Source organism: Clarias gariepinus, chromosome 12 (assembly GCF_024256425.1).
Source record: "Clarias gariepinus isolate MV-2021 ecotype Netherlands chromosome 12, CGAR_prim_01v2, whole genome shotgun sequence".
In the NCBI taxonomy this organism is placed as follows: domain Eukaryota; kingdom Metazoa; phylum Chordata; class Actinopteri; order Siluriformes; family Clariidae; genus Clarias; species Clarias gariepinus.
In genome coordinates this window covers 22,985,861-23,009,434 of record NC_071111.1, presented here as the reverse complement: position 1 = coordinate 23,009,434, position 23,574 = coordinate 22,985,861, and the positions used below count along the sequence as shown (strand labels likewise).

Below are 23,574 nucleotides of genomic sequence, written 5' to 3'. Positions count from 1 at the left end.
TGTTTGTTGATTGTAAACAAAGGAGAAAATGAAGTGTATTAGAGACGTAATACTCATATCCCATAAAAAAAAAAAAAAACTCATCTCATGGTACTCATCTGCTACAACTAAACGTATGCAAATGCACTGTGTTCTAGCTTTTAACCTCTGGTTCTGTTCAACTACATGCATGAAATAATAAACATGACTGCAAAGCATCATTTCTTAAGTAGCAGAAAGTAATTTTTCTCTAATTATAAAGATAAGAAATACTTACTGACTAGAAAGAATGACTTGAAAGAGCAATAAGAGGTTATAATCACTTTTATTTTATTGCATTTTTTTCTCCCAAAATAACACTTTTTTATGAGATTGTATCAAAAAACAAACAAACAAACATCACTATGTTTATTTCATGCAAAAATCATATAAAGTCAAGTACAACCAAGAAGTGCAGCTTGTGCACTACACGGTGTTTTCTCTGTGTCACTTTAATGGCTTTGGCTCGTCTCCGACTCCTCCGGCAAGTTGATTCACAGCCAGGCTTACTTGATGTGCCAAGGCGTCTACACTCTTCTGCACACAATAACACACATCCACGTTACCAAAACAGTGAAGATGACAGAAACTGTGAGAGAGATTGGGAGCGTTTATGTACCTGCGTGTCAGCTTCAGCATACACAAGGAAAAACTCATTGTGATGACAATAAGACAAAAAACCTTGAGAGGAATCAAACACATTTTAGTGATGTCAGATAGGATAACCATAAATCAGTCCCTAGTATATTTGTGTGCCATGAGGTTGAAAATTCAATACAACGGGAAAGGTGTTTAATAAATTAGTTTGTATTAATTAATTAACGTAATGCGCACTACAGAAATCAATTTGACCCTGGTGGTACTGTATGTGGCCACAGTGCTACCCTGCCACCACACTTGAACCTTGTCAAGTTGTTTGCCTATTAACAAAGAACAAAGAGCTATCAAAGCAAGTTTGGGATAAAGCATAATGTGCTAAAGAGACACACAAAGATCTTGACTTTGAGCTGGCAGTCGGGCAGATCTGTATAACTGACATCCCAATCCTGAACACTCATCACTCTGATAGCCAAGACCGCCTCAATTAGCATCATATGACATCCTGTCAGTTTGCACACATATTACATTTGCACGTAATATCTCCCCAGTACATTCTGACTCTGTGCTATTATACCTGGTGTCTCTGCCAATGAGTACACTCTGTGCCTGACTCATGTCAATGGATTCTTTCTTGATGATCTCCTTCAAGACTGTGCATAAAGCATTCTGCTCTACATTGGCCAGCTGAGTGGCATAGCCTTCCCAAGCTGGAGTCACCATCTCTTCCATCGGGTCAATCAGCTTTACGCCATTGTCCTCCTGAAAAAGGACAAGTATGGAAAGAGAAAAACAGGAATATATGTGTACAGTCATCGACACATCTACACAACCCTCACATTTTCATTAAAAATCTGTAATACAGTAACACCACCCCACCTCCGGATTGTGAGAGGCAGTGACGGTGACGCCAATAGCGGCCTTGGTTTTTTTGGACCTCAGCGTGGCCAGAAGGCCCATACAGAACATCACGTGGTCCAGATGATTCGCAGTGGTATAAAAAATCTAGGTGCTTTCGCTGTACATCCTCCCTCAGACCCCCAGTAGAATTCACTATTGACGCCCTGGCCCCTGGGGAGGAATTCTCGATGCACAATGCTGCGAATGTCGAAAAAGATGATGAGCATGCACTTGGTCAAGCTGCGGACCTGCCCCGCCCTTTTCGGTTGTAAAGATTATTAAAGTCATATATAAAGATTATTAAACTCATTAGTATGACATAAAATGATGGGACTACGCCTAAACTTACAGGTAGGGCAAATATTTCCTTGGAAGTTCCTCTCTGGCTATGCACACATATATCTATTCATGTATTTATTCTTGTTGCAGTATCACCAGTGTAAAGAACTCAGAGTTTCTTTTTTTGTGTGGACTTAAACCTCTAACAGCGAACGAAAACAATAGTAGCTACCAAAAAATGGTAGTGGAATTTTTAGTGGAAAAACTTGTGTGTCCTGCACAGAGCCCTGACCTTAACCCCACTGAACACTTCTGGGATAAACTGGAACACCAGTTGCATCTAATTCTAAGCCTTTTTCTTTACTTTTTAAAAAAATGTAGCTTGGGAATTTAGCTAAAAGTTTAACTGGCACCATGAGTGTCACCAACCTGTTCTTAAAGTGCATCATAAAACTAAATAATTTTAGTGTTCTTGCTGAACTCACAAGCATGTTGAACAATAAACAGCACCTCGTCCACATGACCTATATTCAGCTGTTATAACAGAGGAGCTAAACAAGCATTATGAGGTGTAATTAATCATATTACAGAAATGGGTAAAACCCGTTCCCAGCCAGCATCAGGATTTGTATTCAAGCATATTTATATTTATGGTCTTATAATGCATTATAATGTCTTATAATTATATTCAACTGTGCATTGAATATAATTAGCAGTTTTTGTAATTGTGAAAAAAAAATGGGTTTGGAGTGCAGCAGACAGAACAGATTTTTATGATGCCAAGAACAGGATCACACACTACGCTATTAAGGGAAAATAAAGGTTTTCTCTGGATTTGCTCTTTTGCCTAAATTATTCGGCGACATGAAAAATGTGCCTGCGGATGTATCGTCTAACTTTTTTCTGGACGAACACAGGCTTTTATGGACAAACACATGATTTATGGACGCTCACAATAATAATAATAATCATAATAATAATTGTATACATATGTTATTTATTTCAAATAAATTGCATAGAGATCCAAAACTAATCTACAGATATTTATGTCACAAAATAAATCCACATACGATTATTATAAGCCTTTTCCCATGAAGCTGATTTTTTTTGTGTAAACCTTAAAGACATGGTGTTTCTTATGCTTTCAGTTTTGCCAGATGTCATCAGCCTGAGATGGCAGGATTTGCAATTTCGTTATAAACCTGGGAAAGGTATTCATGTTATTACTCAACACACAGTTCATTTTAAATTCAAATAAGGTAAAATACAAATATATGACTGTGCTGAACGAGCCACAGCAACGTGGCTAAAGTTGCCACAAGGCAACTTGTGTAGACCATCTTTCTCTAAATAGTGTGTATGCATGTTCTCCCTGTGAAAACCTGAGTTTTCTTCAGGTTCTCCAGTTTCCATACACAGACATACAGATTAGGCTACTTGGCTTTTTTTAATGAAAAAAAGATGCATATCCCATCATCAAATTTCAGCATTCTGAGATGTCATAATTTTAAGATAACAGAACAGTGTGTTAGAATTTTGAGACAATTCATCTGAATTTGGAGATAATCAGGTTAATAAATAAGTGCAAATATCTACACTTAATGTCAGAATGTTTAAATAAGAAGTCAGAAATAAGCCCCGTGTGCCACAAGCTATGGTGCACTGGGTTTTCTGGGGCCTTTCTATCATGGCCAGCATTGACTTTTTTATTGATTTGTGCTTCGTTGTTTTTTTCTAGGAGAATAGACTGGATAGCCTGTCTTTGGTCCCCACAGGCATAAATGGGTCTATGTATAAATGGAATGTGTTAATGTTCTATGGTGTTTATGTTGGGGCTGATCGGAGTCAGAATTTTAAGAGAGGATGTAAAAATATTCACAAAAGTCAGAATTTCAAAGTAAAAAGTGAAACATATTTAAAGCTATAATCAGAATAAATAAAACTTGAGGTGAGAAATTAAAACCAAATTTGAAAAAATAAGGTAAAAAAGCAAATAAGTGACAATTTGGAGTCAAACACCAAAATAAGTTCTAGGTTTAAAGAGACTTTGAGATCAGTCTGAATTCTGAGATAATAAATATAATTTTATACTAAAAAAACAAACAAACAAAAAAAACCAACTCTAAGAAAGTAAATATTTTGACATAAGTCAGAATAGAAAGTAAATAATTTTGAAAATAAATAAGTTAATAAGTGACAATTTTAAGTCTAACACTGAATTAAGTCCTAGGTTTCCGAGAGACTTTGAGATCAGTCTGACTTTTGTAAGTACGAGATAATAAATAAAATTTTGAGATAAATCAGAATTTCAAGTAAGTAAATAATTTTACTTTGACATAGGTCAGAATATTGCGATTCAAAAGTAAAACATTTTAAACGTGTTGAAACAAATATTGAAACGTGTTATTATCACAAGTTCACCTCCAGTGTGAGGAATGCTGTTGGCATGTTACTCTGCCCTCCCCCACGAGTATCTTATTCTCTCTTTGAGGAGCACAATTTTAGTAGTGTGGAAACTGAAGCAGAGATGGCAAACCAGAAAGCTGAGGATGAAATAAGGGAAGATAGGGTTCACCTGAGACGCAGCATTAATCTGGTGTCCGCGGTCTCCTTTATTATAGGCAACATGGTGGGCAGTGGGATCTTCATCGCACCCAAAGGAGTGCACATGAATACAGGCAGTGTGGGACTCTCTCTGATCGTCTGGCTGCTCTGTGGTCTCCTCTCTACATTGGGTATGCTTTAAAATCTTGAACCAGTTTGGTGTTTGGTAGTACATTACTGTATATATAAATGTACAACATGAAGAGCTAGATGTTTCAAATTATTAAATAATTAGGTGTATCACCATTTTACATTCACACTGATCTAGTTTCTTATCTATCTATCTATATATCTATATATCTATCTATCTACAGTGGCATGCGAAAGTTTAGGCACCTCTAGTCAAAATTTCTGTTAATGTAAACAGTTAAGTAAGTGGAAGGTGAAATAATCTCTAAAAGGCATAAAGTTACAAATGGCCCACAGCAAAAGTTTCAGCTCCCTGTGTAGTTACCCTTATGGGAAAAAAAATTGCCAATAAATTGTAAAATATAATGCAATATAATAAATAATACATTTCCATATATAGAAACAAGTGCAAGTTGCAAGAAATGGACCATGTATGTATGTATGTATATATATATTTCAATATATGAAATATGAATATACAATATGAATATATGGATATAAATATACACTTCCTTATTTATTTTTCAATATATTGTTATATATTAAAATATTATTAATATATATAATACAATTTATTATTCTGTATATTGTAAATATATTTTTGAATGTCTGTTAATTATTATTTAGTATCAGTTAGTGTAGCAATGAGGAATATTACTATTATAAAATCTTATCAATTTACCAGTAGATCAAAACAATAACTAATTTAATATATATTGACAGTTAATATATAGAGAAATATATTTTCTTTGCATAAGGGTATAGTACCTAGTAGCACCCCCTTTGGCTTGTATCACAGCTTGTAACAGTCTTTCAGTTCTTGTTTTTCGTTCATTCTTCCTTATAACAGTTTTCCAGTTCTATGAGATTCAATTCAATTCAAATTTACTTGTATAGCACTTTTAACAATTTACATTTTCACAAAGCAGCTTTACACAATCAAAAGAATTAAGTTTGTATGAAATGTGAATGTGTATGAATCAAAATGATATGGTTGTCCCTGATGAGCAAGCCAAGGACGACGGCAACAGTGGCAAGGAAAAACTCCCTGAGATGGTAATAGGAAGAAACCTTGAGAGAACCCAGACTCAACAGGAAACCCATCCTCATCTGGGTGAAAACAGATAGCAGGGATTGATGTGCATAATATTATGCGAGACTGGAAGTTCAGTATAAGAGGAGATGTGCAAGATTAAAGTCCAGTTTGTTCCTGGAGGCTCAGGTAGACTGTAAGAAATTCCAGTCCTGAACTATTGAGCGACTGAATTCACAGATCCTCAGAAAACAGCAGTCTGCATCAGTCGAGGACAGGACCACCTTCAAGGAAAAGTGGAGCCATCCCCAGTCACCACACACATCCCAGGCAGACCACATGGAGCATCTATGTGATAAAATCTTATTGGTCTAATTACTGTAAGGTCTAATACCTTGGTCAAAGTCATCTGAGGGCTCAAGTCTCTTTTGGTTCCCATTCTTTTGTAGGGTGGTGCTGCTTCTCCTTTTTTACTCTAAAATTGTAGGAAACCAAAAACAATACACTGATATTGATTAAAATATTGCAAAAGAGTGTATTATGTTTAATGAGATGATTTTATCTTCCACTTGCTTAACTGTTCACTTTCCCCAAACTTTCGAATGCCACTGTGTGTATATATAAATATATACAATCCGTTCAAAAGTTTTAGAACACATTCTAACTCCATGATGGTTCCTGATTTTTATTTCTTTCTACATTGTAAAGGAATGCTGAAGTCTTCCAAAAGATGCATTAATCTCCTTTGAACAGTTAATGGTGAGATGTGTCTCTACTTATGCTCTGTAAAGACTTCATAAAGCCTCTAATCTGAGGTGCTGTTATTTGGTCATTTTTCAGGCTGATAACTCTAAATGAACTTCTCGTCTGCGGCAGAGGTAGGTTTTGGTCTCGCCCTCCTGGGATGGCCTTCATGAGAGCCAGTTTCATTATGGTGCTTGACGGAATTTGCAAATGCACTTGACAATACTGTTCTTGCAAGAACTATTACAGAAAGGCTGACCTCTGTGTCTTAAAATAACAACTAACTGTTGTTTTTGTTGTTACGTAATTACCTAATTCCATATGTGTTATTTAATATTTTTAAAATTCCCAGTATTGTTGTAGAATGTAGAAAATAAATCACTAAACAAAAACAAAGAAATTTTCAAGTGTTCTAAAACTTTTGAACGGTATAGGCATGCAAAAGTTAGGGCATCCCTGGTCAAAATTTCTGTTAAAGTGAACAGTTAAGCAAGTGGAAGATGAAATTATCTCATTTATATATATATAGCATGTTGGCTGATACTGCTTGCAATTCTTCAACAGTAATGCTGCAGTGTTCATGATGTTTTCCTAAAGTTTATCCAGGGTATATGGATTGTACACTTTCTGCTTTAAATTTCCTCACAGATACACAAAAATCGCATGTGGATGCAGCAACATGCCACTATGTAGTTGTTGTTAGTCTTTCAGCTGTTCCCTGCAACCCTGTATAGAATAAACGGTATAGAGAATGAGTGAGTAAGTGAATTACAGCACAGACTTAATCAGGGAAGAGCTGCATAATTTCAAGGGTAGGTGCATCATTCCCTAATTGTGTCCAGGAAATGCAAACACGATGATTGACAAGCAGTTTGAAGACTTCCCTAGGCTGATGATGTGTTTATGTGTGTAATCTCTTTTGTCTTGTGTCTCATTGAATTCAGGTGCTTTGTGTTATGCTGAGTTGGGTACGAGTTTCAAAAAGTCTGGCGGCCATTACACATATTTACTTGAGACCCTTGGGCCACTTCCTGCATTCCTGAGGCTTTGGTCCGAGTACGTTTTCATCAGGTCAGCTTGAGTCTACATCACAATGCAATAAAAAAAGCTGTGATGAGATCTGTGATTTGCACACCAAAGAAAGCTTGACAGTCAGTGAGCTTGACACGTTTTCCACAACAGCCAGTACAAAAATTTGTTTTTTTCTTTAAAGGCCACATAAAAACAGGCTATTTTATGTCAGTGACACAGAGGTGGGTAGAGTAGCCAAAAAAAATTCTCAAGTAAGAGTAGCTGTACTTTAAAATAATATTATTCAAGTAGAAGTAAAAAGATATACTCAGAAAAAATATATTACTCAAGTAAGAGTAAAATAAGTATTTAGTGAAAAGACTACTCAAGTACTGAGTAACTGTTTCAATCACAATTTCCGATTTTTTTTTTTTTAGAAATTATAATAATTATAAATTTGTACGTACACACACACACACACAAACATACACAGTGTGTGTATATGCTATACAGTATATATGCTGAAGTGTGTGTCTGTTTTAGAAGATAGAGAAGACACCGCAGTATGAAGCTCTTCTTTTACAAGTAAAACATGCTTTGTATATGATGCCAGGGGTGCATCATATTTTTTGGGATGCATAAAAATGTGCAATCAGTGTGTTGGCGATTAATTCTGTACTAATATATGCTTATAAATTCATAGACTGTTAAAATAGCATTATATGTACAATTAAAGTTACCTTATCACACAAACATAAAAAAAGCATTCTATACTCACCGCAAGATTGTACAGTAACCCAGTTTCTGCTATTAGCAGCATGGATATATGGGCGTTCTGCAAAATTAGAGAAGGATTCAGAAACTTTTGTTTGCGTATGTACAGTGTGCGTATGTAGGACAGATTCACAGGTAGGTTGAATTTAAAGACTCCCGACTGAAGACATGGCTATTACAGCTGATTTGTGATTATTGTTGTTGCGTCTGATTGAGAAAACAGTCATGCGGTAGATCTACTGGCTGCATGTATAGAATAAATGGTTAGAGAAGTAACTGTCACAGTCGAGCCAGGCTTGGAATCCAGCCAAACACAACGCGCCTTATCTCCAGTATACTAATCACCATTACCCATCTCCAATCAGCCACAATCACATAAAACCACACACAACGTTTCCATCAGTGTCCGACAGTGGACCCATTCGCCTCCAGTTCTTCCTCGACCCACCTGGACTCCAGTCCCATGGTGCAACCAGCGCCCTGGTGCATGGATATCGGCGGGGAATTGAAAGGGTTTTTTGCTGCAATGCTCTCTAGCATTCGCTATGCAACCTTCCCTATATCCCTCTGATTAAGCTAGAATTGCCTATGTGATTTCTCTTCTGTCTGGACAGGCTTTGCAGTGGGCTGAAGTGATCTGGTCACAGATGTGACTGCTGACGGAATCATATGATCCCATTTCAAAAAGGTTTTGAGCGGGTTGACAGTGGAGTATCTGCAGGAGAACAGCTATATCATGTGATGCAAGGTAACCAGTCAGTTTAAGATTATGCATTGCTTTTTCGTACCCTAGCAGCGGCAAGCGGATGAAATAAACAAGCGCTCATAACCACCTACTGTCAAGGGTTGGAACCCAGTCTGCGACTCATGCTAGCAACCCACGATGACTCAGTGGGACTAGAACATTTAATTCAGCTCTCCATACGCTGTTCTGCACGCCTCGCTTCCTGTCGCACTAACACCAGGAGCTGACGTCTTCTGCCCAACTACCACCACACCGGCCATGGGACTGTGAGATTAACCTGGTTCCCGATGAATCCTTTACTCCACGGATGCATCTGTCTACTGTCTCTCCTTGTAAGGAAGGCCATGGAGGAGTACATTGCAGGGGCTCTCAAACAAGGCTATATTTGGACACCCACTTTTTCCGCTGCATCAAGCTGCTTCTTCGTGGACAAAAAAGATGGTGGACTGAGGCCCTGTATTGATTACCCCACCCTCAATCATGCCACGGTCAAGTTTTGCTACCCCTTACCCCTCGTGCCAGCAGCTCTAGAATTTCTCTGCGAAGCAACCCTCTTCACCAAACTGGATCTCCAAAGTGCATACAACCTGATTCGCATACGAAACGAAGATGAATATCTGGATATCATTACGAATATCTGGTGATGCTGTAGACGCGGTCAACGCTCCAGCTGTCTTCCAGAATTTCATGCACAAAGTCCTCCGAGATTTCCTTCACTGGTTCGTCATTGTCTACATTAATGACATCTTAATCTTCTCCAAATCTGAGTCCGAACATTGGCAACATGTCACAAGGGTACTCAAACGGCTGAGAGATTTCTATTTATATCTCAAAGCTGAGAAATGCTCTTTCCACCAGTCATCTGTCCAATACCTTGGCTACATCATTAATCGAAGGTATCTGCCATTACCACCTGGCCTGAACCCACTACCATCAAAGAGTTGCAACATTTACAAAAAATTCATCAAAAACTATAGCATCACAGCAAGCCCCTTAACTTCCCTACTCCGTGGAAAACCAAAAGCACTACATTGAACCCCCTGAAGATACAGCTGCCTTCCAATGTATCAAAAAAGCCTTTATATCTGCTCCAATTCTCATCTATCCGAACCCTTAACTTCGTTTTGTGATAGAGGTTGATGCATCAACCACCGGTGTCGTCGCTATTCTCTTCCAACAGCAAGGTAATCCAGCCAAGCACATCCATGCGCCTTTTTTCTCACGGAAATAAAGTCAAACTGAGATCAACTATGACATAGGAGGCCGTGAATTACTGGCAATAAATATGGCCTTAGATGAATGGAGAAATTGGCTGAAGGGAGCCACACATTAATTTCTAGTACTAACCGACCATAGGAACTTGCAATATCTGAGAAAAGCAAAGAGACTAAATCCAAGACAAGTGAGGTGGGCCATGTTCTTTACCCGTTTTGATTTTAAAATCTGCTCCAGCCACCCCGTTGGGCTGTCCACCCCATCGTCAATTTGTCCTGGAGAAGGATCGTAACCCTCTTATACACTCCGTACACACCTCATTGGGAACTGGTTACCCAGGGATTGATTGAACTCTCTGGCTATTACAAGAGCGCTTCTGGTGGCCCAATATGGAAAGGGATGTGAGGAGGTATGTGAATGGATGTCACGAGTGTGCCATATCTAAGAGTCCCAGACACCTACCTGCTGGGAAGATAATTCCCCTACCCATTCCTCAACGCTCTTGGTCACACCTAGCAGTGGACTTCCTCACTGATCTACCTAAGTCTGAGGGGCACACCTGTATCCTAGTTATTGTAGATAGGTTCTCAAAAAGATGTCATCTGCTTCCTCTTCAAGGCCTACCAACCACTATGGAAGCTGCAGAGTTAAAGTCTTTCGCTACTTCGGGACCTCAGAGGATATCGTCTCATATCGGGGCACCTAGTTAATCTCTTGAATGTGCAAGCGTTCTTTCGCCTTCTAGGTGTGACCATGAGTCTCTCATCTGGATACCATCCTCAAACCAATAGACAGACTAAACGAAAGGTACTAGAGATCGGCCGGTTCCTCCGTACTTTCTGGTCCACTGGTCTTACTCTCTTCCAGTTATTCTTGGCTACCAGCCTGGAACAGTGAACCTTCTGACCTCCCTACGATGGATCACTGGTTCCGGGAAAGTGAGAGAGTCTGGGAGAAAGCACATCACCATCTGCAGAGAGCTGTACGTAGGCACAAGACCAATACAGATCGATGTCAATCCACCGCCCCAACTTACCAACCAGGGGATAAGGTGTGGCTCTCGACTAGAGACATGCGCCTACGTCAGCCCTGCAAAAAGCCTAATCCTAGATACGTCGGTCCCTTTGAAGTCCTGGAACAAGTCAATCCGGTAACATACAGGTTACAGTAAGTAACGAGTCGAGTCGAGTGTAGCCGAATGTAGCAAAGTAAGAGTAGCATTTCTTCTTCACAAATCTACTCAAGTAAAAGTAAAAAGTATGCTGCAGTAAAAACTACAGAAGTAAATTTTTTTTAAAAACTACAGAAGTAAATTTTTTCAAAAAAGGTACTCAAGTAATTGAGTAATTGTAACACGTTACTACCCACCTCTGCCCTGACACATTAATGGCTTGTAGATTTAATTAATATGCAAAATGCAATGAATGACTAATGTCTTCCTTGTCATTTGGTAAAGTCAGGGATAAGCGTGGTTCTGTTGCTTTTCTCTTTGCAGACCTGCAGTGACCGCATACGTTTCACTGGCTTTTGGACATTATGTCATAGAACCCTTTTTCACGCCATGCCCAGCTCCTCTACCACTAATTAAACTGACTAGTTTTCTTGGAGTGAGTAAGTATCCTTTTTTTTTTTTTACTATGGCAATGTCTAAATGAATAGCACATTGGTCCAGTGTGTAATTTTGCTGCTGCACAGTCTCTCATATTTCTGTGTTCACTCCTTCAGTTTCCTCTGCTTTCTTCTAACCTCCCAATAACAAATAAAAAAGATTGGCTAAACTCAATTGCCCCCTAGTAGGTAATGTATGGACAAGAGTCCCACCCATGGTGCATCCTCACAATGTACACATTGTGTTCTTAAGACATCCAACTGAACAACACTCCTGAACAGAATAAAACCCATCTCACCCATAATAACTAGTACAATAATTGTATGCATGGTTTCCATCTTGCACCTCTTTTTAAAATACCTTTTTGCTGTTTCAGCATTTTTGATGGCGATGAACTGCTGGAGTGTATCACTGTCCATTCATACACAGGTCTTTCTCTTGATTATTAAACTCTTTGCTCTGGTTCTGATCATTGTCCCAGGAATTACGGCCCTGGCCAAAGGTAGATTAGGAATTATTATTATTAGAATTGTGTGATAGGCTATAGCGAGCAAAATGTTTAACTACAGTAAAAGCTTGCCTTTAACTCTTATTGCAGGGCGAACTGAAAACTTCGAGAATGCATTTAATTTTGAGACGGTCACATTATCCAAGCTGCCTTTAGCTTTATACTCAGGACTTTATGCCTTCTCTGGATGGTGAGAGAGAACTTTTATTTTCTAAATATTAAACAGATCACTGCTTACACAGTGGGGCAAAAAAGTATTTAGTCAGCCACCAATTATGCAAGTTCTACCACTTGTGTTTGGAATCATTGTCAGTCGTCCTGGTCCCTGTGCAGATAAACAGCCCATGGCATGATGTTTCCACCCCCATGCTTCACAGTAAGTTTGGTGTTCTTTGGATGCAACTCAGCATTCTTTTTCCTCCAAACACGAAGTCCTATTTTGGTTTCATCTGACCATATGACATTCTCCCAATCCTCTTCTGGATCATCCAAATGCTCTCTAGCAAACTTCAGACGGGCCTGGATATGTACTGGCTTAAGCAGGCGGACACGTCTGGCACTGCAGGATTTGAGTCTTTGGCGGTGCAGTGTGTTACTGATGGTAGTCTTTGTTACTTTGGTCCCAGCTCTCTGCAGGTCATTTACTAGGCCCCCTTCTCACAGTTCTTGTGATCTTTTTGACCCCACAGGGTGAGATTTTTGTGTGGAGCCTCAGATCGAGGAAGATTATCAGTGGTCTTGTGGATTATCAGACTTCTCAGTCTGGTGCAGGTCTAAAATTTTGTTTGTGGTGTCCTTTGACAGCTCTTTAGTCTTGGCCATAGTGGAGTTTGGAATGTGACTGAGGTTGTGGACAGGTGTCTTTTATACTGATCAACCAGATGCTATTAATACAGGTAACGAGTGGAGGACAGAGGAGCCTAAAGTTTCAGGTCTGTAAGAGCCAGATATCTTGCTTGTTTGTAGGAAACCAAATACTTATAATTTGCAAAATAAATTCTTAAAAAATCCTACAATGTGATTTTCTGGATATTTTTTTTTTATTTTGTCTCTCATAGTTAATGTATACCTATGATGAAGGAGGTAGGAAGAATGCTAGCGGCATCTCTCATCTTTTTAAGTGGGAGAACTTGCAAAATTGGTGGCTGATTAAATACTTTTTTGCCCCACTGTATATACAGTATATGTAGGCACCATATATGTATATAAATATTTGCATGCCTGTAAAGAAAGCAGCGTATTACATGACAGACCGGTTTTCACATGGAAACCAAAAAAAAAGGATTTTGCATAAAAATAGAAAAGAGCAAGTGTGACAAAGTTACCAGAAGAACTCATATTCTCCAGCACACTCAGTAAAACCTAACAGCTACACAAATTAGTATCTAACACTACCGATAATTTTCAAGCAAACCATTTTCACACCCACTACTGACTGTGTTCTCACATTTTATTACTCTACAGTGCTCTTTATGTTATCACTGTTGCTTTGCACCTTCAGGATGGATTCCTGCCTCGGGTTTGTGTGCATATACAGTAGTTTGCACTTTCTTCCATGTTCTCTTCACTGGCATTTCCAAATTGCCCACAGTGTGTAAATGAGCGTGAATTTTGACAGGAGGTCATACCAAGGTCGTAAAAATAGAAATGGAAACAATGGTCAACACTGGCCTCTACAGTCCCTAGTTGGACCTTAGAGGCTCCTAGATGAATGGATAGATGGAGTGCTCTTTATAGAAGGTTATTTTATGTAAAAAAAAATATATATATATCCCCCATATTCCTATATTTCTATATTTTGTAATATTTTTATTATGCCCTTATTTGTACAGTTTGTTTATTTTACTAGTTACATTTATTTTCTTTTGTATTTCATTTCTTTTTATTAATATTTACAGTATTCCTCATATATAGTTTTTATTTTCTTTTTAAGGTCACCGGCGGTCGTACAAGCATTTCACTGCATATCGTACTGTGTATGACTGTGTATGTGACAAATAAAATTTGAATTTGAAATAATCTTCTGTAATGTTAATTATTTATTAATTTTTAAGTTATGTTTGGAAATAATTAATAATTTTGTACATAATAATGGTATATGACAAAGTTTGTTCTAAAGATAATCTAGTGCCTAAAACTTTTGCACAATACCATACACATTGCTGTTTTTGCTTTTAGGTATGTATTAAATTTTGTGACAGAGGAGGTTATCAATCCAAAAAAGTAAGTATATCGAATCTGGATCTGATTGTATTGCCATGTCAATTCATACATTTTGTAACTACACTTCTTCTTTGTATTTGTCAGAAACATTCCACTGGCCATCATTTTGTCCATGATCACAGTTAGTATATTATACATAATGGTGAATGTGGCATATTATGCCATGATGACTGGAGACGAGCTGCTGATATCCAACGCCGTAGCAGTGGTCAGTGTAATGGAATTTCTACATAAAACAAGAAGTGCAAATCAATGGTCAAATCAATCTGTCATTTTTTTTCCTTTGTCTGTCATAGACTTTCGCCAGCAAAGTTTTGCCCATAATGGCATCACTGGTGCCCTTACTGGTGGCCATGTCCTGTTTTGGAACCATGAACAGTGACATAATTTCAACACCTAGGTATTAAATCTGGTAGACATCCACATGAATATTACACCATATATACTACCGCTCATAAGTTTGGGATCATTTTCTAACTCCATGATCGTTCCTGATTTTTATTTCTTTCTATATTGTAAAGGAATGCTGAAGGCGTCCAAAAAAATGCATTAATCTTCTTTGAACAGTTGATGGTGAGATGTGTCTACTACTTATGCTCTGTAAGGACTTCATAATGCCTCTAATCTGAGGTGCTGTTAATTGGTCATTTTTCAGGTTGATAACTTTAAATGAACTTCTCGTCTGCGGCAGAGGTAGGTTTTGGTCTCGCCCTCCTGGGATGGCCTTCATGAGAGCCAGTTTCATTATGGTGCTTGAAGGATTTTGCAAATGTACTTGACAATACTGTTCTTACAGAAGGGCTGACCTCTGTGTCTTAAAATAACAATTAACTGTTGGTTTTGTTGTTGTTACGTAATTACCTTATTCCATATGTGTTATTTTATAGTTTTGAAATCCCCAGTATTGTTGTAGAATGTATAAAATTAATCACTTAACAAAAACAAAGAAATTTGCAAGTGATCCCAAACTTTTGAGCGGTAGTGTATACACTCACCTAAAGGATTAATTGGAACACCATACTAATACGGTGTTTGACCCCCTTTCGCCTTCAGAACTGCCTTAATTCTACGTGGCATTGTTTCAACAAGGTGCTGAAAGCATTCTTTAGAAATGTTGGCCCATATTGTTAGGAAAGCATCTTGAAGTTAATGGAGATTTGTGGGATGCACATCCAGGGCACAAAGCTCCGGTTCCACCACATCCCAAAGATGCTCTATTGGGTTGAGATCTGGTGACTGTGGGGGACATTTTAGTACAGTGAACCCATTGTCATGTTCAAACAACCAATTTGAAATTATTTGAGCTTTGTGACATGGTGCATTATCCTGCTGGAAGTAGCCATCAGAGGATGGGTACATGGTGGTCATAAAGGGATGGACATGGTCAGAAACAATGCTCAGGCAGCCTGTGGCATTTAAACGATGCCCAATTGGCACTAAGGGGCCTAAAGTTTGCCAAGAAAACATCCACCACACCATTACACCACCACCAGCAGTCTGCACAGTGGTAACAAGGCATGATGGATCCATGTTCTTATTCTGTTTACGCCAAGTTCTAACTCTACCATTTGAATGTCTCAACAGAAATCGAGACTCATCAGACCAGGCAACATTTTTCCAGTCTTCAAATGTCCAAGTTTGGTGAGCTTGTGCAAATTGTAGCCTGTTTTTCCTATTTGTAGTGGAGATGAGTGGTACCCAGTGGTGTCTTCTGCTGTTGTAGCCCATCCGCCTCAAGGTTGTGCGTGTTGTGGCTTCACAAATGCTTTGCTGCATACCTCGGTTGTAACGAGTGGTTATTTCAGCCAAAGTTGCTCTTCTATCAGCTTGAATCAGTCGGCCCATTCTCCTCTGACCTCTAGCATCAACAAGGCATTTTCGCCCACAGGACTGCCGCATACTGGATGTTTTTCCCTCTTCACACCATTCTTTGTAAACCCTAGAAATGGTTGTGCGTGAAAATCCCAGTAACTGAGCAGATTGTGAAATACTCAGACCGGCACGTCTGGCATCAACAACCATGCCACGCTCAAAATTGCTTAAATCACCTTTCTTTCCCATTCTGACATTCAGTTTGGAGTTCAGGAGATTGTTTTGACCAGGACCACACCCCTAAATGCATTGAAGCAACTGCCATGTAATTAGTTGATTAGATAATTTAATTAATGAGAAATTGAACAGGTGTTCCTAATAATCCTTTAGGTGAGTGTATATATACTGTATATATATATTTACGAGTATCAAGTATTATGTATCACCCATGCGCTTCTTGCTTTGACGCCGAGCGTCACGTGATCACAACTTTTCTCTCTATTCAAAAGAATAAGAAATCAGGAAGGGAGCAAATAGTTTCACACCACTGTATGTGTGTGTAAAACATATTTTATTTTATGTTTGTAAGCGCGGGTGTACAGTGCGCGTGTACTGTTTCTTAAAATACATATGTGCGCGTGTGTAAAGCAGAAGAAAGTCTCATTAGAAGGTTAAAAATCTATTTTCTTTTTTTCTGTTATGTGTGTGCGCGCATAATTTGACACCCTACATGCCGGATCACACACTTTCTCAGCTTTAGTGTGTGTGTCGCAATTCTTTTTAACGGTAAAGTGCAGGTTCATTTGTTTGTTTGTTTTACTTTACAGCAGTGATTCCGTTAGTAAGCACTTACACGAGTGTCATTAGTGATGTTTCTTGTTAATTTTTTAGACAAAACAGTCTTTCCATTAACGTGTGTTTATGTGAAGTTCAAATAAGAAAGGTTTACTGTGTAAGAAGGTCTCATTAGAGTCTTAAAAATCCATTTTCTTTCTTAGCCTCTCTTATGTGTGTGCGCGTGCGTAATTTGACACCATGCCGGTTCACACACTCTCTCTCACGATGGGAGGGGCTTCACACACACACACAGCGCCTGCGCGCATAAACGGAAACACTAACCTGTTGGGATTTATTTCTATTTTTTTAAAAAGGTAAAGTGCAGGTTAATTTTTTTTTTACTTTATATTTTGTGTTAATTATTTTTATGTATTAACATTTATTTATATGTATTTTTTGGGCTGTGGTACGAATTATTTGAGTTTCCATTATTTCCTATGGGAAAATTAAATTTGTCTACGAGTGTTTTGAAATACGAGCCCGCTTCCGGAATGAATTATTGCTTGTAACTCAAGGTTCCACTGTATTTATATAATATATATACACACACAGTGGGGGAAATATATATATATATATATATATATATATATATATATATATATATATATAGAGAGAGAGAGAGAGAGAGATAGATAGATAGATATATGAAGTTGTATTTACACAATGTATGTATTTGTGTGTAGGATGTTGTTTGTGGGAGCCAGGGAGGGTCAATGGCCAGCTATGTTTTCTATGATACACATCCGAAGAAATACACCAATGCCTGCTGTATTATTTACGGTAATGTATTGTAAGGTATTATTGGCTGTTTAATACATGTGGTTGCTCATGTTACTGTAAATTATATGTCCATTAATTCCTTCTTGATCAGCTTTTTGTTTTATGTTGAATGCCCTAATCTGCTTGGTAAATTTTCTTTCCAACAGCACTAATTCTAATGCATTATCTCCTCCATAGTAGCAACTTGTTTTCTGATTGTTGACATAATGTAGGTTTCTTTTGACTTTATCATTTTTGAAAGAACTTTCCAGTTTACCGTTTGTACCAATCAGATATATTGCATAAAATTTTCTAACATGTTAAAAAAATATATGTCTTATAAACTTAACGAGAGAAAACAAAAAGAGAGGCCGGTAAGCGAACAAACTTTTAAAGTAATTTTTGTATAACGAAACAGTTTGAAGGTGGCAGAAAACAACACTTAACAATGAGAACCACCGGTGTGGGCTAATTGGTGTTTTAAAATTGCCCTGTAGCTGAGTGTGTATGCATATGACTGAGTGTGTGTGTGATTGTACCCTGCCTTGCGCTCTAAATTACCCGAGATAGGGATAGTGGCCTAAGTTACAGCGGGATAGGCCCCCTGCAATGAAAGATGAACGCTTGGAGACAAGTTAGTTCCTGTTCTCACATCAAATCTATATTTTAATTACTAGTATTAGAGTAAAAGGATTAACTGCCATACAGGTACTTGTCTCTGAACTGTTCCCGAGAGAAACCACAAGAAATATTGGTAAATTTGTTTCAATTGCTTTTATTTATAAGTGACTATCTTAGTTGTTATGGTTCCAGGCCCCTCCCTTGATTATCATGTTGGCAGGAGGGGAAATATATCAATTGATTAACTTCGTCTCCTTCTCGCGTTGGCTTTTCATCGCCCTTGTAACACTGGGGCTCCTCATCCATCGCTACCGATTTCCAGATCATCCAAGAACTTTTAAGGTTTGCAAAAGATGAATAACATTACCAAACAAGACAAAAGTAAAATGTTACTTATCTTCCTTTTTTTTTATTTGAGCCTAGGTTCATCTGGCTGTTCCTGTGACCTTCACCATGGTGTGTTTCTTTATCGTGGGCCTGTCTCTGTATTCAGACACATGGAACACTGGCTGCAGTTTAGCTATTACGGGCACTGGGATCCCAGTTTACTACCTGACTGTAAAGCACTCTTATGTACCAACGCGTTTGAGAAAAGTCTTTGGTGAGTTACACTTTCCCTTTCTCAAGTCCAAATGTCAATACATTGTTGCTGGTAATGGCTCCTGTCCAAACACACACATTCATTCATCTTGATTAAGCATGCATGTCATGGTAGGCAGATATCGAAGTTGATGTCTTGGAAGCAGGAAAAAGGGGTAAGTATAAGTAACTAAATGACAAGCAGGGAACCGTCAACAGTGTCACCCAAACAGCCAGGTGTGTGCATGGCTTAGCTTGGAAAGAGCTGGCACCAGGATGCACTGTGAGAAGAAAACAAGCCAATTAAAAAAGTGTCCTGATTAATGTTCTTGAAAACCATGGATCCTAACATTAATGTGGATATTACTTTGACAAATACCAACCAGCTAAACACTGCTGGTGACCAAAGTACACGTCTTCATGGAAACAAGGTTACCCCATTGGCAATGGCCACTGTAAGCAAGATAACACAGCAGACTGCAACCACTGTTAAGGAAGGGATTAAGGTTAAGGGACAAAACAAAAGGTTAATGTGTTGATTTGGCCTCCAAATTCTCCAATTCTCAATCTGACTAACAATATTGAGAATTGGATGTACAGACACAATCCAATGTAACAATATTAAGAACATGGTACTTAGTTATTAACCTAGTTAACCCAGTGTAAGTATGTATCCAATGTTGTAAACATTAAAGCACTTTTTGTAAGTCGCTCTGGATAAGAGCGTCTGCCAAATGCCTAAATGTAAATGTAAACATGTGATGTACAGACAGGTTTAATGTGTGGCATCTCCACCTCATCTTACAGGACTTAAAGGATCTGTTATTAATGGCATGGTGCCAGATTTCACAGAACACCTTTAAAAGTCTAGTAAAGTCTATTAGATGTATCAGAGCTGTTTTGGCAGCACAAGGGGAACTACACAATATTAAGCAGGTGGTTTTAATGTTATGGCTAATCAGTGTATATCTATGGGGATATCAGGAGACTTAGGGCACAAGGTGGGGTACACAATGACAGGTGTCCTTGTGCCCTAAGGTGTGTATGTGTGTGTGCACTATCCCAGCGTACACACACATACACACACTCATTTACACACTATGGGCAATTTTGGGAACACTGATTAGCCTAAACTGCATGTTTTTGGACTATGGGAGGAGACCAGAGTACCCAGAGTAAACCCACCGAGCACGGAGAGAACATGCTAATTTCATGCACACAGACCTGAAGCAGGAAACTAACCTGGACCCTGGAGGTGCAAGTTGACAGTGCTAACCACTAAGTCACCATGCCTCCATATTGGGGATTTGTGTCTATTTTTAGAAACATTGATTGATTTTTCTTACACTGTTGATAATATTTCACTATAATTATTATTATTATTATTATAATCATTGCCGTTTAAATTATTTGATGTGTGTTTCTTCTTTTGCTCTGTTTACTTTCAGATTACTGCACTTTGCAACTTCAGATCTTGTTGGAGGTGGTACAGCAGGAAATTCAGACCTACTAAATGAGCACAAACATTAGACTGATTGGCAGGGCACACTTTGGCTAATAATTAATCTGCATTAACAACACCGTATTAACGGATTCTCAACAAAATGTGAACAAATGTTAAAACTAATCAAAGAGAAAAAGTAAACATGGCTTTATTTGAATGAAATTCTAAATTATTATTTGTAATATATAATATAAATATAAATTATATACAGTGAAACCTTGGATTACGAGCATAATTCATTCCATAGGCGAGCTCGCATTCCACACTCGTAAACAATACAAAAAAAATAGAAACTCAAATTATTCGTTCCACAGCCCCCCCCAAAAAATACATAAAAATAACACACACACACACACACACACATTAACAGAAAGACTGTTTTGTTGGAAAAACTAGCAAGGAACATCGCTAACTTGTGTGAGCACATACTAACGGAATCAGTGTTTCTGTGTAAAGCAGAGAGTGTGTGTGTGGTGTGTGTGTGTGTGTGTGTGTGTGTGTGTGTGTGTGTGTGTGTGTGTGTGTGTGCGAAGCAGAGAGGGGTGCTTTGCACACACACACACACCATTGGCTCAGTTGTGATAACGTGATGCTCGTCGTCAATGTGATACATGATACACAGTACTCGTAAACCAAGACTTGCTCGTTTTTTCAAGTCAAAATTTATTCTAAATCTTTCCTCGTCTTGCGGAACACTCGCAAACCGCGTTACTCGCAATCCGAGGTTTTACTGTGTATATATAAGTCAACATGGCTATGTATTTATGTATGTACAGTATAGGCTTCTCCATGCTTTAAGAGATCTAGGCACATATATATGTCATTCCCACGGTCAAAATACTGCTATGGTTTCATCCCCTAATACTCAGTAGAAGAGCGAGTAAACTGACCTTCAACAAAGTACCTGTAGAGCCTGTCTGAACTGTGGTCTGCATATCAGTAGCAGCAATCACTAGGCGTTTAACTGTGACAGTAGTGTGAATTTAATTGACATTAAGTAAAGAGGAATTCCATCACAAACGGACTGAGAATATAAAAAACGTAGCAGTGGTGCATATAGTCTTCGGAGTTTTGATAAGAAATGCTATTTCATCTATAACAAAATGATAGTGACAGCTGTATGCTTTGAAAAGGAGAAAAAAGTCAACTTTTTTTTGCCTTGTTAAAATGGTATCACTGTTACACACGTACATTATGGGCTTTCAGTTTATGTAGAGTTCACTTAATCGGAATGTTGCTTTTACCGCCGCAGCCCACGGCGGCAGCATTTGGGTTTGTGCGTTTCCTGGCTTTTACCGCTGAGTGGCGCTATATAACTATAGACTGACGCCTCAGGCCTTAGTTCAAATAATACTATATAAGCTACATAGCCTTTATAAGACTCCACTTTTATTTAAGTGCACTACCCATTCAACAGTTATGTTAGAACCTAATCATATATTATTGAAACCTCCTTTTTTATTAATAATATTATAATTAATTATGAGATCTCGCAAGCTGTTAGCAGTATGGTTAATTTGAAACAATCAGTAAGTCAAACTGTAGTTTATGAGCAAGACCTTGGTGCTGCCCTGATGCATAGTTGACAAAACCATGAAGGGTCTTTGTCTGGTGTATTTGCTAGGCATGCTTCATGAAACCACCTTTTGCATTTATCACACTGAATCTGCATGAAAGATTTAACATGAAATTGTGAGCAAAGAATATACCCTTTCAACTCCTAGCAAGATTCAATAAGAACAAATGCACAAAGCAGATGATTTTTTACATTAGCTTGGATAGACAGGTACATGCAAAAAAATGTATAGCACATAAGAATTGAGGGGCTTTCAGGAATACCACTATAAATAAATTGCACATTCAAGTACAATCTAAAATAATCTCTTCAATCATAATATTCTGGACAAATCAATTACAATGCCTATGAATCAAAACTGTTTTTATTAATATTATTGTGTACTTTAAACCGTTGTCTGTAAAACATTAAAGAATTTTGATTTACCCAGTTGATCACCGACTGTATATTTAATATACTTTCCTGATGCTTCAAGTATTTCAACAGCCATTTTCTTTCTGGGAAGTTGCATGTGGTTTTTATTTGGGGAAATCGTTGATGGTGTGTTTTGCCACCTGATGGCCAAGAACAAAGGTGCATGTCAAAAATTTGCTTTAAAAAACATCATTTCTTTTTTATAATGTGATGGTGGTTTGTGAGTACCAATACCTGCATGACAAAGACACCACAACACATCTTTCTGTGTTGCGGCCTGATTGTACCAGGTTGCCATCTGATGCTGGCCCAGTCCGCTCTCCCAAGGCAGTTTTGTCTCATTTTAAAGTATTGCCTGAATGTCGGAACAGTCAGAAAGATGCTATTTTAGAAAGCCTGGATTTTGGACTCTTTGGTGGTCAATCCATGTGTAAAAATGTTCATGCTCTTTGAACCACTCTTCCACAAAAAAAAAAAAAAAAAAACAACAACAACTGGTCATTCGGTATATTGAGGTAGTCAGCTGACGTAACTTTTGGGGTACATAACAGGAGTCTATATTAGTTTCCATTTCAAAACTGGTCTGTTATATATTGTTGCTTTTGTTACAGGCAAGTTATGTTTGGGAATATTGAATGGTTTTATGCATACCAATGCAGCCATGATAAACATATATACGAAATTTTGTACTAAAGACAATATGGTGCCTAAGACTTCTGCACAGTGCTATATTGTCCCTTTGGACAATGGCCTTGGAATCCTGTCAGCAGTTTAATCTGTCATGTGTTGTAAATGGTATGGCTGATCCATATACTTATGTATAACAATTTGTTTGTAACGCTAATCCGAAAAAATGGCTTTAGTTTGTATGGGCACATAAAGATTTGACTTTAGAGCAATGAAAAATGGTCACATGATCTGATGAGTCCAGAATAACCCTATACCAGACAATAGGCGCATCAGGGTAAGAATGTAGTCACATGAAGTGATGCACCCATCATGCATTGTACCCACTTTACAAGCCTCTGAAGGAAAAGAACTGGTGATTTGGGATTACTTCGGATGGTCAGACCTACACATTAT

General features: G+C 38.2%; 1 protein-coding gene and 1 pseudogene across 1 annotated transcript; both read left to right on the top strand.

Annotated features, from left to right (window-relative positions):
• LOC128534108 (glial fibrillary acidic protein-like) overlaps positions 1 to 23,574 on the top strand; it is a 36,483-nt pseudogene that overhangs the window by 5,599 nt on the left and 7,310 nt on the right.
• LOC128534016 (cystine/glutamate transporter-like) lies at positions 4,322 to 22,363 on the top strand. The gene is made up of 12 exons (XM_053508271.1): positions 4,322 to 4,529; positions 7,249 to 7,375; positions 11,545 to 11,660; positions 12,035 to 12,160; positions 12,257 to 12,356; positions 14,345 to 14,389; positions 14,474 to 14,597; positions 14,686 to 14,789; positions 17,722 to 17,818; positions 18,611 to 18,760; positions 18,842 to 19,019; positions 20,446 to 22,363. Exons 1-12 carry the CDS (start codon positions 4,322 to 4,324, stop codon positions 20,508 to 20,510), a joined length of 1,440 nt encoding a protein of 479 aa, XP_053364246.1. The 3' UTR covers positions 20,511 to 22,363.